The following is a 20181-nucleotide window of genomic DNA, read 5'->3' on the forward strand; positions in this document are numbered from 1 at the left end:
GAATCCCGCTGCCTTTCAAGATAAACAACATCAAAGCCAAAGAGAATGAATCCATAGAGGCTCAGAATGTGTCAACGCACAGTGATGGAGAAACTAAAATTCACAGGCTTGTTGAGGACTTGATATTTAACTTGCAAATAACTTTGCCGCATCAATCCCTTTTATTGCACTTTATCATGGCTGAGTTAATTCAACTATAAAGTCACAAACTAGCCCTTTAGGGGTTTCCACTGTTTTGGCTGATCATTGGACATTTCAATGGGCTTATGGATGTGAAATGTTGCTTTTTCCAGTTTGTAATGTATATAGAACAAATATTGATCTACGTTCCAACCTTCACCTATGGTCTCGAGCTTCAGATATTGACCGAAAGAACGAGATCACAGATTCTAGTGAAATGAGTTTTCTCCACAGTGTCTAGGCTCTCCCTCAGAGACAGGGTGAGGAGCTTGGTCATCTGGGAGGGGCTCCGAATATATCCGCTGCTCCTCCACATCGAGAGGAGCCTGGTTAGGAGGTTTTCCGGGCACACCCAACCAGGAGGAAACCCAGGACATGCTGGAGGGACCATGTCTATTGGCTGGCTAGGGAACACCTTAAGATTCGTCTGGAGGAGCTGGCCCAAGTGGATGGGGGGAGGGAAGTTTGGGCTTCTTGGCTTAGGATCCTGCCCCCTCGCCCTGACCCAATAAGTGGATGAAATTGAATGGATGGATTGGACAAATATTGATAAGTTAAAAAATCAACCAATTGATATATTTGGTAGGTTTCATTTAAAATATTATTTTTATTTAATAATTTTTATTATTATTATTATTATAACAAGACAATTCGACTGAAAAATCCTGAATCCTTCTGAAATGTTTTTGATATCAGTGTCAGCCTTTATCAATCATTTTTACACTTCCGGTTTTACAGTGCAGCACTAGAGAGTTGGACCTCCTCTAGGAGACAGGTGGATCTGCTCCCAGCTGAAGCAAAGAGGGTGGAAGAGGACGGATGACGCGCAGCCGCCTCAGATTTGATTTTGTTCTGCAGGAAAAAAGAAAAGAAAGGGAAGCAAGCCGCTCCTCTTCATCACATTTCACTTTCGCAAGACTGAGGGGGAAACAAAGAAGTCAGGATGTAGACTCCGCCAGGTAACTAGTTTGATGTGAGCCGTTTCTCAGTTGGAGCGCTCCGCTCGCGTTCCGCGGGAGTACCCATCGATCCATCCCGGAGGAGAGGCGCTACTCGCAGCCGCAGCTTGCTGGATGGATCGGACCTTAATTGAACCAGCGGGCTCGTCAAAACTCTACAGTTCGCATTTTGACTAGAAATTGACATTTGAATCTGGTTTTTGGTGAGTACATTTGTTTCGCATCTTTAGGGTTTAGTGAAAGGAGATGCGCAGAATCTCGTAAAAAGTTCCAAATTTTCGGTTTCTTTCTTGGAAAAAAACTATGTTGTTAACTATTTGTTCAACGCGAGAATTGGGGCGTATTAATCCTATCAGGTCATAGAAGTTATTTAAAAATGACATTTATGATTAAATATGATTATCCTTCTGAGAATTTGAAATAAAAACACGGACTGATCATTCAACCTCGTTTTCACATTTTCAAGTTCATTTCTTGTTTGTGTTCAACAGGTTCATGCAGATCGGAGCAGGTTGGAAGTAAAACTCGTGTTTTTTTTTTCTTTTTGCTCATTTACCTGGTTAGAGTTTATAGTTCCAGGATTTTTTTCCCTTGGCATTTGGGTTTTGTTCTGTTAGGTTTGGTCTGTTTGGACAGAAAATGCAGAGACTGACTTGATTCAGCGAGGAGCGGATTTGGATGGAGCTTCATGCTGATTTTTCTTACAGCTCCAGTCATCAGAAGCAGCAATCAGGGACTTGATTGAGCATTTGTGCAGGGGTTTATCTTTGTTTTTTGTTTTGTTTTTTTCCTCTTTAGATGCCAGTTCACTTTGAGGACAATTTAGTCTGAAGGCAAAGAAGACTACGTCCAAGGCTCAGTTTCACAATGGCAACAGGAGTGGCAGCATGGCTTCCTTTTGCCAGGGCCGCAGCTATTGGCTGGATGCCTGTGGCCAACTGCCCCATGCCAATTGCACCCAGAGACAACAGCAAAAAACAAGATGAGCTGATCATCCTTAATGTCAGCGGTCGCCGCTTCCAGACATGGAGGACAACTCTGGATCGATACCCAGACACGCTGCTAGGTAGTTCTGAGAAGGACTTCTTCTACAATGAGGAAACCAAGGAGTACTTCTTTGACAGGGATCCCGATGCCTTCAGAAGCATCCTGAACTTCTACAGAACTGGGAAGCTCCACTATCCCCGTCACGAGTGCATCTCTGCCTATGACGAGGAGCTGACGTTTTTTGGCATCATACCTGAGATCATTGGTGACTGCTGCTATGAAGAGTACAAGGACAGAAAGAGGGAGAACTTGGAGAGGCTGCAGGATGACCAGGAGGAAAACAAGGACCTGAAGCAATCCAACTTAAACTTCAGGGAGACCATGTGGCGCGCTTTTGAGAACCCTCACACATCTACCCTGGCCTTGGTCTTCTACTACGTCACTGGTTTCTTCATTGCCGTCTCCGTTATCACCAATGTGGTAGAGACGGTGCCCTGTGGTTCAAACTCCAACCAAAAAGACATGCCTTGTGGCGAACGCTACACGGTGGCGTTCTTCTGCATAGACACAGCGTGTGTCATGATATTCACTGTGGAGTACCTGATGCGCTTATTTGCTGCACCTAGCCGTTACCGTTTCATGCGCTCCGTGATGAGCATCATTGACGTTGTGGCCATTTTGCCGTACTACATTGGCTTGGTGATGACCAACAACGAGGATGTGAGCGGTGCCTTTGTGACGCTTCGTGTGTTCCGAGTGTTTCGAATCTTCAAGTTCTCCCGGCACTCCCAGGGCCTACGGATCCTGGGTTATACTCTCAAGAGTTGTGCTTCAGAACTGGGCTTCCTCCTCTTCTCGCTCACCATGGCCATCATTATCTTTGCCACAGTCATGTTCTACGCTGAGAAGGGCTCCAGCTCCAGCAAGTTCACCAGCATTCCGGCATCCTTCTGGTACACGATCGTCACCATGACCACCCTGGGGTGAGTGACACACTGTCATCGATACTACACATATTTACACCCCGCTTATTCTTTGTTTTAGAAATAAATTCAGCCCAGCAAATTCACTAGATGCATTTGTTTGGAGTTTCCCAACAATCTGAAAAAATTATGAAAACCTTTTGACTTTCAAATAAGCAGTGAGACAGCCTGCCCTCATACTTTAGTACACTACAGCTTATTAGAGTCTGCCAGTGTGAGTTATTATGATCAGCGTAGCATTTATCTATCAGCACAGACACTTGTGGCGCTTTGGTTTGTTTAGTTAGTGCCAGCTAAATGCTGAAGCAGTGAATGATCCCTCCTTTTTACTTTTTACCATTTTTGTTTATTTACTTTTCTGTAATAAAATTATTTTTTATTCTTAGATGATATTTGACCTAAGAGCTTAAAGTAACAATGTGTAGATTTTACCATTAATCTCTGGAAACATCTGTAGAGGGTAAATGTTGTTGCTTTTAAGCTTAATATATTACCTTTACTTACAACCAATAAGTTGTGATATTCTATATAGATATAGAATATCAACCTGCTTGGTCTTTGGATGTTTAATCAGAAGATTCTAGGATTCTTTGCTTTTTCAAGGATCAAACACACTTTGTCTCAATTCAGACAGAGTCAGGTTTATAAAAGATAAGAAATTTATTTTCTAAACTAATAAAAACATGACAAGTTAACCAAGGCTACTGTGATGGGTGAATCTAAGTGGATGGGATGTGATGTATGGTGATTTAATGGTGTGTGTTTATCAGAACCTTGTATCTAGAAGAACAGAGTTCTGGGTGTGAAAAGGAATTTGGTTTGCATTAAACTATGAAGTTGGTTCTTATCAAAATAGCATCAGATGCAATCATGTTGTGTTCGACGTACCTCTGAGGAGACTCCCTTTTGGGTCCGAGATGTCGGGGGGGGGGGGGTCAGGTGACCCCAAGGTACAGAAGTCCGTAGAAAAGACCGCAGAATGACCTGGATCACAACAGATAGATTAAATCGTGTGCGTCTAGAACAGCTGTTTCTGAATAGCTGAAGGAGCCATCTTGCTGTGTCAGCTGTAGGCAGCTTTTAGTAGGGTTTTTGACAGCTTGTCAAAAATGCTCTGGGTTAACGAAAGTTTGCTCCGGATGGCCTGTTCGTAGCTTTCTCTAGAACTGACTCACCATCAAGTGAGCTCTGTTTTAATATTCTCATATTATGATTCCTTGGCCAACCAGGACGTGCCGTGTTAAGGGGTGTTAACAAGCAGACCTCAGAACGTCACGCCTTCTTTCAGATACAGGATGCTCTGATTTGTGGCTAAGGAAATATCTATGTGTCGTGACGTTTAACTTAACTTTAATTTATCCTTAATGAACCTTGTGTCTGAGTGTAGATTCACTTGTCATATCAAACATTACTGATCATCATATACATAAATCTTTCAATGTAATAATAACATTTATTTCAAACTTCAGTAATTCAAACAGATTAATCAACCTCATTAATTTAAGCACAGATTAATCAAGACATTATTATTATTTCATTTCACGATTGATTAACTCAAATGAGCTGAAAATAGTCACTTTATTCAGAGATTGAGGAATCCTGTGGTGTTATCAAAAGGCTTTGTTTGGGAACACAGCCTGACATCTTGTTCCTCCTGAAATGTCAACAAGGCTGCAGTATCCTTCTGGGTTTGTTGGAAGCTAGGATGTAAAATCCACAGTAGAGAATGGAATTTATGTCTGCAGATGACCGGTGGCAAGTAGGTCAATCTGTAGGTGAAAACTGACCATTGCTGGATGTTACACATCCATCGAAATGTTGTTGAAAATGAGTTAAATGATGCCCAGTTGCGGCTTTGTAACATGTAACCATTGAAAGTGTGTTTAAAATACATGGAAGCAAACCTAAGTCTCTGGGCGACGCCATATTAGACGCCACGTTTCCTTCTACGGGAGCCCGTGAGGTCGAAAAGCATTTACTGATTTGTAACAAGCGGTTACAAAACTTTCACCATTCATATATGTTGTTGTTTTTTACACATTAACCTCTTCACTCATTGTCACTGACGAAAGAGAGTCTGACGTGTTTGTTATCCCAGGGATTTTTGACCTTAATGGCCATCTGTTGGTAAGGTCTCACTCGAACACAAAAATACTGCTTGCTTGGAATGATTTAGGTATGTACTGCCACCTATCAGCAGGAAACATACACATCATCACTTCAAGGATGTAAATTGTGATATTGGAATTTTAGTTTGATATATTCTGACCTTTCTATTCAGTATAAAACTGCTTTGTGAGGAAACAATCTGAGTGCGTCTTGAACAGAGAGCTCTCTTCTGTGTGTGTGAAGGTGAAACGTCTCCTGAGAAATGCTCTGTCACCTTTATAATGACGCCATCCTGCTCTTAATCTTTCCCTCAAGCCTGCTGCGAATCAGCGCAGTGAATAGGAAGGTGAACTTGAAGGTGTTCCTGAAGTTTAGCTGAGTGTCATCTCTAATGATGCAAGAACAGAAGGATAATAATGATTTCCTAAAAATCTGTTATTCTCTCAAGCTTTCTGTACAGACAATAATGTGAGTGTAAATGAGAGGAAGATTATAATTGCGCCATGCTCGGGCCAATTATTTTGGTGGTGTAGGTGATTCAGATAAGTAGGAAAAAATTGTGTGTTTTAAAATAAATATTTAGAGATTCAGGTGAGAAATGCACTTCTACTCCCAGTTTTTACATTCTGTATCAGCTTATGTTTTATATTTCTTCCCATTTATGTAAATATGAAGTGAATATAGCATCATGTAGAAAGATGGGAGACAAATTTAGAAGTCTTGATTTTGTGTGATTCTCAGTTTTATTTATTTGTCTATGTTGAGACTTCAAAGTTTAAATTTAAATTAAGTGATAATATTACAAACAGGTCGTCTCTAGAATTTTTTCAAAGGGGGAACCAGTTGGCAAGAGCACAGATGAATTTATTATGTTGTACTTACATAAATTACTTCAAAGGGCTCACTCGTGTAGAAACTGTGTAATACTTGCTCTTTTTGGAACATGATCAGTCAGTTGGAGTTGCATATGCTTGTCTATTGTGAAAATTTCTTCAACCCCTATCGCCTGCATTAGCCCCCCGAAAGAATACAGATGGGGAAACAGTTGGGTCAGCAAAAGCCTCACAGATCTGCGTCACACTGTAAATTAGCATCTATGGGCTCACCCTTCTTTTATCTAAGTGCTAAGGTAGGCTTTGAGGGTTTTGCTGCCAGGAAAGAGCACGTCTCTGTTCGTAGGAGCTAACCATTAGCATTAGCAACTCTGCAACATGGCAGAACTCCTTCAGGCATGTGTTATTTGTGGAGATAAAACATCTACGTTGCATCTTTAAGCCATGAAAGAAGAGTTAGCAAAGGTAACAATACACAAAATTCTACCTTCCACTCTTCCGGCAAACTTCCATTCCCTGAAGCAAAAGCACAAGAGATCTTTTTCCACAGAAAACAATTCATTCAATCATACTAGAAACAACAGCAGATAGCCATCATTAATAGAAATATAGATAGAAGGAGAGAAGGATTCACTATCTGATAAAGACCTAGTTATGTGTCACATTTTAAAAACAATCTTTGCTAAGGTCAAAAAGTTGAAAATATAATTTAAATTAGCATTTAAGACTTCCTGGATGGGGGAAAGCTATTTTTGGGGGGGGGGGGGGGGGGGGGGCAATATCCTCCTCCTGGTACCCACTTGGGAACACCACTGAATACCAGCTATTTGTTACATTTATCAAATAAGTGCAAACAGGTGTTAGAGTTAATAAATTATTTATTTTTGATATAAAACTGACTAAAATTGTATCACTATTATTTTTCTTTTTAGAAAGTGAGCATTGATCCAAGCTAGAAGAATGTAGCTGTAATGTGAAGATGTCCTGAAAGGATGATTGACAACAGAATTAAGAAGCAATGCAGAAAGGCACCGGTTTAACGTTCAAGCGGCGAAAACTCAGACCTAAACAAAATTGGCCAAAAGCAAATATTAAAACTAAAATCGAACCACAGGCCAACCCTTTAAAAACGGTACTAGTGCTTGATAATAACCCCTCTCTTTGTGAGAGACTTTTCTGTATCCAATATATTTTGTTTAGTGAAAGAAAACCTGTTAATGACTCCTATACACAAATGTGGCTGGGATGGCTTTTAATTAATTCAATTAATTTAATTTAAATAATTTACATATGAAGCACCTTCTACCACCTTAGCAGAGGCCCAAGGTGCTGAACAGGACATAAAAACCAGAGTAATAATTAAAAAACATATTGAATAAAAATCTGTAAAAACAAACATAGACAAATAAAAGCAATTAAAAAGTGTGCAATACAAATGATGAAAATATAAAAGCTGGTGTCAATGTTGGGGTGAAGCTAGCTGTGTGGGTTTTAAGGTAAGATTTTAAATCCTGAAAGCGCTTGCTTCACTGTTAAACAAAAATAACTTATAAGAAATAATATAAAGTTTGCAGATCCTGTCAAAAATGACTTTAAACACAAAACTTATTTCTCAGCTGTTTAACTCATTCACTGCCAGCCGTTTCCTGATCGCTAACAGCCTTCGCTGCCAGCATTTCTCACTGTTTTTACTGTTTTTTTAAGAGCCACAGAACGTTGCGCGCTAGGATGATGTTGACGCCAAAACAACCAAAACAAAGAGGAGACTCACCTCTTACATCAGGAAGAATCTGTGTGTTTCGAGCGTTATCCATTCTTTCATAATCCGTTGTTGAATTGTGATCGGCAGACGCTTTTCCGGTTCGCGCCTCACCTTTTTTACAAGAACAGCCAAAAACGATCTCCTAACACATGGATGTTCTGCTTCCTGATCACGTGACGTGACGTATGCGGATGATGATCGGCTTCAGGGCTGAGATGTTTGTTCTCTCAGGCGGGGGCTCGTTCCAAAGCTCAAACAGTAAAAAAATGCTAATGATGACTTTAGTCGTCATTGGCAGTGAATGAGTAAAATTGTTACCAAATACCCACTTTTCTCTTTTTTGGTGCTTATTATAACAAATAATCTACAGATTTTGGCGGAATAAAAGTTCAATGTTGTGCTTACTTGATTTGTCTTTCCTCCTAAATATATTTGTTTTTTTCACAGAGCGACTCGTCTCCCTGACAGCACTCTCACTCTTCCGAATACCATGCTATTATTTTCAGTTTTTGGACATCAGCTTTAACTTTTGTACATTCTATTAAGCATGCCGGTGGTATAGCTTCATACACACAAGAAAAATAGAAAGAGTATTTGGTAAAGCCTGCATCTGCAGACTAAAAACAAGCCCCCATTAGTGTGTTTGGTGTGTGAGGGTTGAACACGTTGCCTGACCCAGCACGAGCCACCATATTTTTTTGTTAGTGTGGTTTGCGGGTGTAGAGTCCATGATATTTTTTAGCTACAAAAGGATAGAAATGCCAAGGTGAAAGCATTATGTAAATGTGAAACCTGAACAATGTGTTTGAGTGTGGAGTCATTATGTGCGACGGACAATAGGCAGCAGCAGTGGGAGTTTACATCTCGGACAACACCGCTAACAAAGGATGCTGCAGCCAGATTTTTAACTCTGACATTTTCCTCTTGCTTAATTTTGACCACAGAAGCAAATATGATCAGTTAGAAAAATGGAAACATTTTGTTTTGCAAAGATTACAATAAAAGTTAGAAAATGAGTTTGAGATTTCGGCCTTGTCACAAAATTATCATTTTTTTTCTTGAGTCAAAGTAGAAAAAAAGCCTTTTTTCTGTGCAGTTTTCGGCTATTGATCATGCGATGCTGATATAAACACGTGTTCAGATTATTTTAAAGACCAAGTTCACTCAGAAACCGTTTTTTACTTGTTATTTTTTTAAATACGGTTGGTCACTCTGAGTTTAACGTGCAGGCTAAACATGAAAATAGCCTTTTACTTCTACCCATATTTCCTGATTAGCCGCCAATAGAAAACAGACGAGGAAACGCTCGGATGTTGCGGATTTAACATCCCGCAGAGAGAGGAGAAGGTCTCGGCTATAGAAGCTTTGTAGAAATGGGTGATATGGCCTAAATCTGTATCGCGATACATTTTGAAGCACGTGCAGTAACAATAAATATCACAATGTATTCTTTTCTTCTGTTTATATAAGTCAAAATTACTATTTCTGAACATTTTTACATACCAGATGAATTACAGCAGAACATTTAACGCTGAAAGTAAAAAATAAATAAATAAATGTACTTTAATCATTTTTGTGTGATTCTTATTCCAAACGATGCAACACAAAAAAATTGCATAAAATGAATAAAGATGTAGATATTTTAAATAAAATACAAGCTAAATGCAATCAAAACACTCAATTTTAAACAAGTCTGCTGTTTTTTGTATCGACAATAGCAAAGTAAAGTTTGAGATTTTTCTATCTTATTTTCCTTTAGTAAAGCTGCGCTAAGATCAGCTGATCTGCGGGTCTGATTGCTGTGCTCAGCGAGAGAGGGAGCAGCTGCTTTCAGACTCGTGCTTTGTTAAAATATGGGAGAAACTGCTGAAAATCACAGGAGATGTCCAAAAGCCTGTGTGCTAATTGTGTGTTTAAGAAAAACAAACACATTTAAGGGAATTAGCGTTACCGAGCTATTAATGTAGATAAGACTTTACTGTCGCCCAGAATATTTTCCTGAAGCTGTTCATCTGCTCAACATCCGACTCCTTGATTACAAACCAGGTCCGTATAGCTGATGCTACCCTGTCTTCTACATGAACATGTCTTCATCCACCCCTTCACGCTGCAGCAGCAGCCACTGCTGCTTTCGTACATAGCTGACGCAGTTTGATGGCATTCATGCACAGTTGCGGTTGGCCAGTAAAGTCAAAATGTCTACGCGTGGCAAAATTTGTAGCATGTCAGCTATATACCGAAGTTATTTATGGCAATAGACATTACTGTTGTAAAGCAAACTGAGTCAGTGGTAGAATTACGTTGCTGTTAGCCATGCCGAGGTGAGATGTCCGAATATTAGGAAGTGAGACTACTGCCCACAGAAATATATACGTAGACGCCCCGTGGACTGGCACTGCCTACTGGAGCTGCCTTGGTGGCCGGCTGTCATTTTAGATGGTTCTCCATTCGCACCCAGTACATTCAGTTCTGAGGAAGGCACTTACCCAACTAAAAAAACACATTTCATCAAGATTTTTCACAAAATCAGTCACATGCTTTGACATGATAACTAAAATAAAATTAATTTAAATATAGAATCCCATCAAGTAGGCTAGAAAAGTCAATAGTAATCCAATAGTTTTCAATAGTACACTGATCCTTGCAACTGTAGGCTGCACAAAAACGAGCATAGCTGCCCAGTAGTGGTGTGCATCTCTACCTGCCTCACAATTTGATCCGATTCCGATTATCTGCCTAACGATTCGATTTGAGTCTGAAATGCTAACCCTAACCCTTCACACAAAAATTTTCATTACTTAATAAAAGCAGAAGAATAGTTTTCAATTTCTTTTTGATTTCGAAATCCCTGAAAAACAGAACATTCATCTATTCACTATAGTGAGCAATAATGTTTAAAGTCTGCTGCCTATAATTACTTAAATAATTCAAGAAATCATGTTTTCGGTAGAGCAGCTTTAAGACAGAATATTACTGAACTTAAAAATAGTAAACAAATACTGTGTTAAGTGATTCTTTCACATCCAGGATCCCAAAACCGAAATTAGCCCAGACATCCAATTTAAATGTAATGGGTACATCTTTGATTACTGGTAATGTTGGCCCTGTATCCCTGTCCAATTGCTTCTAGGACAACGCAGTGCGCATGTCATTGCAACTCTGCCCCCAGAAGTAATTGTAAAACCTCAAAATTGTATTGTCCTCGCATAGACATACCAGGGGTCGGCAACCTGTTCCCATCAAAGAGCCATTATTACCCGTTTCCCACAGTAAAGAAAACACCGCAGCAGCCGCGGCGTTGTGGGCGGGGCCTACCCTCAGCCGGTACCGGTCGGTCGCTCGTGTACATCAAAGTTATCTTTCATAAGAAGATAATCAATAAAACGATTTATATAAAGTTGATCCAGAAGCTGTAGCCCGTCTCTGCCTACAATATTTTGATATTTTTCACCCTGTTGGTGGTTTTACTGAGCAGGTGCCACTTTTGTCACACGTTTCTTTTTAAAACATGTTTAGACTGTTCAGAATACAAATCCAGGCTCTGTCACGTTTGATTGTTGTAATTAAACTTTGTAGGTGGGGAAGGTCAGAAAAGGATCCGATCAATTTGTTTTTCCCTCATTTACAGCGACGGAGATAACGGCGCAGTGAGCCTGGCTCTGGTGTTAATCAAGTTAAATTATATCTATTTTCACAAGAAAACAAAACAGTTAAAAGCAGGGCTTGTGTTGTGCTGACCGGATAGTTCCCGTTTTTGACTATTTATTTTGACGGAGAAAGAATAGAAAGACCCCGAGGCATGCAGACAAACTGACACTTTATTCGTTTCGCACATCGCAGATGTAGCTAAATCACTTGATTCCCATCTGAGCTGGACACGGAGCTCAGCGCAGCTCGCTGTCAGCGCGTACGTACGGCACACAGTGAGCTGAAGATGTGGAGAGGGGCTTGGAGCACGTCGCAGAACCAGGGCGCATGCAGATTCCTCCGACTGAAGCGAGACTTGTCGCTTAGAAAATGCTCCCTGATTATGAAACTTTAGCTGAATAGCGCTTGTTCCTGTCTCCAATGTGGCGACACATCCAGGATCTGAGGAGAATCCCAGAATCTCACATCCTCGTCAGCTCAGAACACGCATATGATTACGCACAAGCGTGACGCGTCAACCCGGTCTCACAGTAAGACCGGGTTGGACCTGTTCAGGTTTACGCAGACAATCTTTACATTTAGAATTAGCATACAGATGTAAAATTAATGCAGTAAAATATAAAGCATTTTATTTAAATATCCATTCATGATTTTACAAGCACAGAGAGCCGCATCAGATGGATGGAAGAGCCGCATGCAGCTCCAGAGCCGCGGTTGCCGACCCCCGACATAGACATAGGGAGAGAATCTCATTATGTCACGTTGCTGCATCGATGCGGAATCATGCACGGCTGAATCACGATGCATCTTAGAATCGATCATTTTTCCCACCTCTACTGCCCAGTCTGCAATGACTTTGGAGAGCAAGGAGACCCATCCAAAATGGCGGTGTCTACATATTCATATCTATGCTCTTGCCGTCTTCTGCTCCCCTCTCCTCTGGCTCACTCGGAGCTTTTCCCCCCACATAGATCGACCCATACAGCATCCATTTAAACTAGAGACCACTGCAGATGTGTTGGGATAACAATGAGTTAATTTGGTTCTTAATAGAAAGCAACTGAACAAAAGTGTTTTTGACTTGTTTTCTCATTTCATGAAGCACTAAACAACAGTACACTTCTTTTTTGTTCACACGTGCAAATCCATTCTCCCTCACCTTGTTTCCTACCAATTTTGGAAAGTATTCCATCTCCAAAATCTGAATAAAATCTGCAAAATTTGAGTCAGTTTTCTTAAGAGTTGCACCTATGAAAGGTTCGTTCTTATGTATGATCATTTTTCATGAAGCATTTTGGCAGAATAAAGTAGAGGTTTTTGTTTTTGGCTCAAGCCTTTTTGTTGTCAGAGCCTTCAAGTCCCACCAAAACCTGGATCTCACTGCTCTGGGCGTTTCACCCAATCAGCTCTTCAGCTAAGCTACTCCTGGCATCTATTTTGTTTTCCTCTATTTCTTCACCTAAATCTTTTAGCATAATTGATATTTTTGTTAAATTAAAATGAGTAGATTTTGAAGGATTTTGTTGCTGAATAAAAATGCGAACGTTTCTGATTCTCTTTACTCACTAAAATAATTAATCGAGTTCATTTCTACACATAACCTCCATCAAAACCTGGACTGAGGCTTCTTTTTCAGCCTAAACTTGAGTCATGTTAAAGGGCTGTTTGCATTGCAAAGTGTATACAATACATAACATAATTTGCTATTTTGTCAGCTAAAATGGGACAAACAAAAGTTTTTGTCTTCCAGAACTTCAAAATGAAAATAAATTAAAACTGCTAAGCTTTTTCACAAAGACATTACACCCCCTTTATCCCCTCCAGATTCTTTAGTGTGCAGCGAGATGGTCTAATGTTTGTATAATTGCATCGGCGAGTTAACAGCAAGTAGCTTTTGATGAGAGTCAGCGGTCCCTCCTGAGTCTCATCTGTCTTTGCTTTCACTCGCTGCAGGAATGTATGTTCAGGTGAGGAGGTCACTAAAATACCGTCTCTCCGTGCACATAAAACAGCATGAAGAAGCTTCTTTTTCACTTTGACGGTACTTCTTTTATTTTCTTGGGCTGCAATTGAGCTCATGGTTAATTTCTTAGTCCTCTCACAGTGAATCTGAATTTATATGAAACACTAAGTTTAACATTGCTCTCCTTGTGTGTGTTTTGTGTGTATGAAAATTAAAATTAAACAGAAAATCAGTCATACTGTCAGCTCTATTCATACACATTCTAATATTTGAACTAACTAGTGTTTTTGTGTTTGTTCTCATAAATTCCCAATGACTAGATTTTTTCACTGAGGAAAACATGCCTACAGCTCGACTTTTTGATAAATAGAAACAAAAGACTTGTTCAGCATAAGAAAATGCATGTTTTGCATCATAAAATAAGCTTTGACCTTCCTTTTTATCTCTTACAAATCTAAAGTTTGAGAATGAGTGAAAAATTAATGAAGATGTGATTTACGCAAACAATCCTTTAGAGAGACGTGCAGCATGATTCACTCTGTGATTCAAAATCAAATCCACTGAGTGATTGCAAAAGGAATTAAATATTGTTTTAAGATGTCCTTTTAAAGAAGCAACTCGCTTTTAGAAACGGCTCACTATAAGAAAAACGACAAAACGCTGTTTTTGTTTGAAGAGGCGATGGGACGAGAAATCAAAGCCCAGTCAGAATAATAGTGAATCACTCGCTGTTTGTTTTGATGGATGTGAACCAGGAAAACTGTTTCTTTCTGAAGATGCAGTTCTTGCTTCTCAACCGAAACTTTATTCAAACTGTGGTTTGGAGCCACACACACACACACACACACACACACACACACACACACACACACACACACACACACACACACACACACACACACACACACACACGCACACACACCACACACACACCTCTTGTGTGGAAACTGAAACTCTGTGTTTTTCTTCCAGCTGTTACACAGCGATATAAAAACCATCAGTGGAAGATTTAGAAACACATTTTAAGATGTTAAAGCTGTTTTAGCAACCCAACAGAACACGTTTTTAAACACAAACACGGTCACAGAACACTCCTCCCTCCACTCAGGGAGACACTTCTGCCGGAACCAGAAACCTGCATTTCAAGGGTAAACGGGATAACCCTAAACACCAGACACAGTTTTCTAGGTCTAAACTTCTTCTTTTTTTTTTTTTTGTACGTGACTTTGGTGTTTTTCTTTTTGAGACTCTGGTAGTTTGTCCCTAAAGATTAAAAAGTAGCAGCTGGCTGTTTCTCCTTCTCTGATGTTATTGAGCGGAGAACCTCTCACACCAGTGCTGTTCTGTTGATAAATACACAAGTGTGTAATGAATGGAGGACCCAGGGAAGTGTGGCAGTTTAGAAGAACCAACAACCAGATGGTCCAATGATTGCTTTCATTTTGTGGCAAATGCAAGAGAACCATTTTATTATTAGTAGTATTATTTTAATCTCCACAGTATATTCATAGAATATTAGACTGTTGTTACAAGGCGTGAAAAATGTTTTATGCAATATTTTTTTCCAAAACTGTCATTGTAGCTTTCAAATGTAACTGTGGAGGATTTAAAATTGAATTGTGTGATTATGAATTTGCAATTTAGAAAATATTGATGAAGTTGGGGTAAAAAAAATGAAGATCTTTCACAATTGTTTTCATACAGCACAGTCACTAGTTGTGGACACCACATAAATCTGATCCAATTTTATTGTTGTTTATTGTTTAGAGAGACTTATTTTTAGTTTTAGTTTATTTTATTTTATTTTTTAAAAAATGAATCCAGACAAATGTACAAAATATTTCATGCAATTTTTTTCTCTAGCAGGGTGAGAGACAGTCAACACCCAGGATGAGTCACCAGCTCATAACAATATTAATATATATAATATTCATAATCATTTTTATAGCACTTTCCTACAACCAGCAGATTGCCCAAGTGCTGAACACAACAGAAGCAGGTTTAAAACAACAGTGGAACAAGTTAGATAAAAGAAAATCTCTAAAGTCAATAAAAACATTTAAAAGAACATCAGCCAAAGAACAGAAGTCGAGAACTATGAAGTACTTTCAGTGAAAATGTGTCTTTAGATGTCATCAATAATTCATACTTAATGTCCAAGAGCATATTTGTAGGTTAGGACATACATATCCACCTGAGTAGAGATGGAAAAAAATCTGTTTGAAGAGTGGATCAAAATCCAAAAACAGTTTTTTGCCTACAGATGAGTAAAAAATCCAGACTGTCTAAATTCATGCATGAAAGGTAAAGAAGACTCAGTGAAAATTGGGCAAACAAACCAGCTTCAGGAGTTTGTTTTCGTGCACAAAGCAGAAATTATTTGCCTTTAAGAAGATATCATATTGGCTGATAGGTAATTTTAATCTATGTTCGGTAATTTACTTTAGCATTATTCACTATTATGTTGCGTATTTTAATTTAGTATTGTTCTTATAATACCTTAAACTTATATTACCTTAAAGGAAGTCAGAACACACACACAGAGGGATTAGATTCTTAATTTGGTAAACTGTAACAAACCTATTAAACAGACAGACAAACTCTGCAAAGTGTAAACTCTGTAGAGGGTGAGAGAATCAGACCATACAACACGGAAGCCATTTTCCTCTCACCAAGGAGCCCGAGCTCATGGAGGGGGTTTTATTGAATCCAAAATGTTCACACCCACAAATTCCACAATCACAAGAGAAGTTTCTAGATTTGAGCTAATTTTCCTACCTGACCAGTTTGCTTTTAACTAATGGAAAACACTGGTCTTAGAATGCACAGGACAAAGGAAAACTTCAGATACTGGATCAAAATGCCTAAAGCAGAAAGGAGTTTCCTAAAACACCCAAACGTAAAAACAAGTAAGGTCAGGTTTTTCCCCAACACATTTAACAAAAGATTTCACAACAAAGATGAATAAATAAAAATACCTAACATTGGCCTACTGTAATTGGTCACTCATCGGCTGTGAAAAAGGGTGATAGTTTAAATTCCCTTACTTTTAATTTTCTTAGTTGCTCTAAAGACATATAAAGTTTAACGAGCGTCTTCACACCTTCACACATACGGATCGATTAGTCATTGTCCATCTTATCTGAGCTTGGTGACCCAACTCCCTGTGTCCCCTCGGTGTCTGAGTGAGCCCAGACAGCACTCTGCAGCAGTCCTGGTAATGGGCTGGAGCTGAGGGAGCTGACGGGGGCGAGGAAAGAAAGACTGGCTCTACAATCAGCGAGTATCACTCTTCAGGAACAGGGGTGTTAAATCAACCTCTGGTGGTTGATAAAAGATCTGGATTCAATCTCACTAAGGTCCGCTCCCTCCGGCTGCCCGCCGACACCCGCGCCGTCGGAGCCCGCCGGATGCACTGCCACTGGCATCAGTGGGATCGGATCTGATGATGAGGAGGGAGAAAAGCCGCCACCCCTCCCTCATGATTTTTCTTTCTTACTGTCTTGTGCCCCCCCATCTCCCCATGAGTCTTCCTGTGGAGCAGCTATTTTTAGAACCTGGAGTTTTTTATGTGAAAGGGAGTAATAGTTTCTGCTATTATCTGATGCATGGTCCAGACACAAAGAATGGAAGTGGTCATTTTTACCTGCGCCTACTGAAACTCAAAGGTTCACCGGTGAAATGCGGGCTCTCCCAAGAGCCCCACACCTCTAAAAACATTATTAACCCAATAATGAGAAAAATATTAATGAGGTGTGCATTGAAATCTGACCCCAGTGTTATAATTAGAGTGATTCTCCCAGTTGTGGAGTCCTGGTCCTGGACGGAGGCTTGTTCTGTAGCAGTAAGTGAGAGAAAATGTTGTTATGCATGTAGGTCATGTTCCCATCTCTGCCTTAATCAGTGGCTATATATAATCTCCTTCTTCCTTCAGAGAGACTTTTAGCTTGCTCCCCTCTGCGTTCTCAGTTTAACGTCTCTATTAGACAAAGTGGACTGGACCCAGGGGCCGGAGGCAGGACCAGGGAAGTCAGACGAGTTGTGCTCTGGGTTCACAGGACTTCTGCTTCTCAGCCATGATTGAGTTGGGAAGGAAACGGTGGCTGACAGGGACGAACACACACGCCGGTGAATATTTTGAAGAAAACATTATGAGTGAAGGTAAAACAAACAAACAAACAAACAAAAAGGCCTCGAGGGTTCGTGGAAAGCGATTTCTTTAATCTTAACTTTTTTGAAAATGTTTTTTAAAATTATTTCTAATGTAGAAAAGATGTGCGAGCCCCCAGTGTTTGCTGAAGATACCATTTGTTTAAAAAGAAAACAAAAAATCAACCTTGGAAAGACAGCCTTTCAGAAATGTCAACTTTAAGTAACAGTTTGAGCTACAAACATTTGCTTTCCTGTTTAGTAACTTTATCATCGTGTTATAATTTTATAAAATAAACACTCAAGTTTCAAAGCAAGAGACCTGCCACTTCAAATCGCCTGAAATCAATAAGTGCCAGCGTTGGTGCCCGATGTGCTCGTGGTGCCAGGTCGGCTCTAGGACCTGCGGCTGCTGATGACGTCACACTACAGCCACAACACTCGAACAAATTATGCACTCAATTTTTTTTAAAGGAGCATTATGTAACAATTCTACAGTGAAATTACCACAATCATGTTGAAAGATTGAAACAGATTTCATTTTCAGCTGACTGGGGTGCTGTCGTTTTTTTCCCTTTAATTAAAAAAAACGAAAGAGGGACGTAGTCATTGTTTACAATCTGTGAGGTTGCGAGGTTGCCGTGCAAAGCTAACGTTGGTGTTCGGGCATTTGTAATGTGACGCCAGAAGGCTAAAGCTCCAGAGTTGTTTCTTGTGCCCCTAAGAAGCCACGGCATCTTTTTGTTTTATATCAGGTGAAACAGGCTAGAGGCTACGATTGAATTAGAAGCAAATAGTCAGCTCTAAAAAATCTCTAACTGCTTTTTCATTTACCAACAACTCAATATTACTGTGTGTGTGAAGTAAATTTTGAGACAGGCCTGGCCATTTTACTTCCTTGAGTCGTTCAGAACTATAACAGCAAGGCGGCAAACAATCACGCTTCCTTTAATGCTGGAAAAATGTTACCGTAATAAGTGTAGTGAGTGCTCCTGACCGTAAAACACTGAAGTGCTAAATCCCGATATGACAATGCATTTATCTACTTATCAACTAAGTGTGTATGGCTCGTCCTTGCTTATCATCTGGAATCTTCTGGCGCTTATTGCAGCTAAACGTTTAGGAAAATGAACAGCAGTAGCAACACACTTGTGTTCTTCAAATATGAATTTGTTTGAGAAAGTAATAATACATAACACATGCTTGGTAAAGAAAACCAAAACCACATTGATTATTGATTCATGATCAAGGTATGTTTAGCTGTTTTCTGAATTTTGCTGTGCTACTTGTCGATGATTTTTTCCAAATGCAGTAGTGGGAAAATCTTACTCATCTAAGAATATTCAGGAAAAAATTAGGCTCTAAAGCTAATTTTAACTCAAGCCATCATGGTGCAAATGCTGATTTAACTCAGTCGAGACATCCTCTAACAAATCCAGCACAGATGTATAAAATGTGTTCAGCTTAGGAAGCCAGGCACTCCCTCAATGCTGCATGAGCTTAGGTTCAATCAAAATGAGCCACCTTCTACAGACCAGTAATACAGACCAGTAATAAACCAGTGTTTTATTCTGGGTGTAGTTTGCTGCATTGAGCCACTCTTTATTTTAGAGCTGATGCTCCTTGAGGATGTTTTTACATATCATAAAATGTTTTTGCATCCAGTTGTTTGTGTTTTGACTAGAGCTTAATCTGATCTTTATGGGTTTTATTATTTTATTTGGTTACAAGGAAACAGAACAGATCCGATCCTCAAACATTTGATGTGTTTTTTTTTTATGTAAATAAATCCATATTTGTCTGGTATCATAATGCTGAATCTTGTGTTTGGAGTTAATAATAGATCCCTGGTAACATTAGTGAGGGCTTGATTAGTACTGGAACAAGTAATTAGTCTTGGAATGGCATCCATCATTCTGTTGATAATTCAAGAACTCTGTGCCAAGCTGAAACAGCAGTGCAACATATTCTGTAAGTGATAATGTTCCTCCACACAAACTGACAGAGGTTACAGATTGCAGTGGTGTTCTTTAGCAATCTGCTTTCAGAAACAATTATCGGGGCATTTCTCTGTCTCGCTGAACCTTTCGGGGTCAAAGTGAGAGCGGCTGGTTTGGAAATTAGAAATATTCTCGTTTTTATCAAGCCAAGATGCTGTTGGAGCCAATTTTCCAACACAAGCCTCCTTAATAGAAACCTTTTTTAATGATAGCTCTGGAATTTAATTTAGTACCAATGCGGGTTCATTTAGCACCTAAACTCATTTAAAAGGAATTAAACTCAAAGGTGTTGGGAAAACTTAATGACCTCTGCTCTTTCTGCCCATCTCTTGTACTCTTGCTGTTGTGGTAAAATTATTCCAGTTTAGCATGTGCTCCAAACACACACACACACACACACACACACACACACACACACACACACACACACACACACACACACACACACACACACACACACACACACACACATACACACACACACACACACACACACACACACACCTCCTTTAGAACACTGATGATCTGTTGACGTGATCTCTAGATGGATGGAGAAAGAAAACTATCTGGTGAAACCGCTGCTCTCAGTTTTCATTCATTCTCAGGAA

The 20181-nt window shown here is 39.7% G+C and overlaps 1 protein-coding gene across 3 annotated transcripts in view; it reads left to right on the forward strand.

Moving 5' to 3' along the window:
• Nucleotides 1–998: 998 nt before the first annotated feature.
• LOC107385359 (A-type voltage-gated potassium channel KCND3) overlaps nt 999–20181 on the forward strand; it is a 125440-nt gene continuing 106257 nt past the window's right edge. For 2 of the 3 annotated variants that reach the window (XM_054752027.2, XM_015959192.3), the window contains exons 1-2: nt 1202–1342; nt 1938–3109. In XM_054752027.2, coding sequence (XP_054608002.1) covers nt 2007–3109 — 1103 coding nt within the window. In that variant the 5' untranslated portion in view covers nt 1202–1342; nt 1938–2006. Of the gene's footprint in view, nt 1140–1201; nt 1343–1937; nt 3110–20181 lie in introns of those variants that run through there. The other variant, XM_070549371.1, reaches the window with a different exon arrangement.

Source organism: Nothobranchius furzeri, chromosome 3, assembly GCF_043380555.1.
Source record: "Nothobranchius furzeri strain GRZ-AD chromosome 3, NfurGRZ-RIMD1, whole genome shotgun sequence".
Classification (NCBI taxonomy): Eukaryota; Metazoa; Chordata; class Actinopteri; order Cyprinodontiformes; family Nothobranchiidae; genus Nothobranchius; species Nothobranchius furzeri.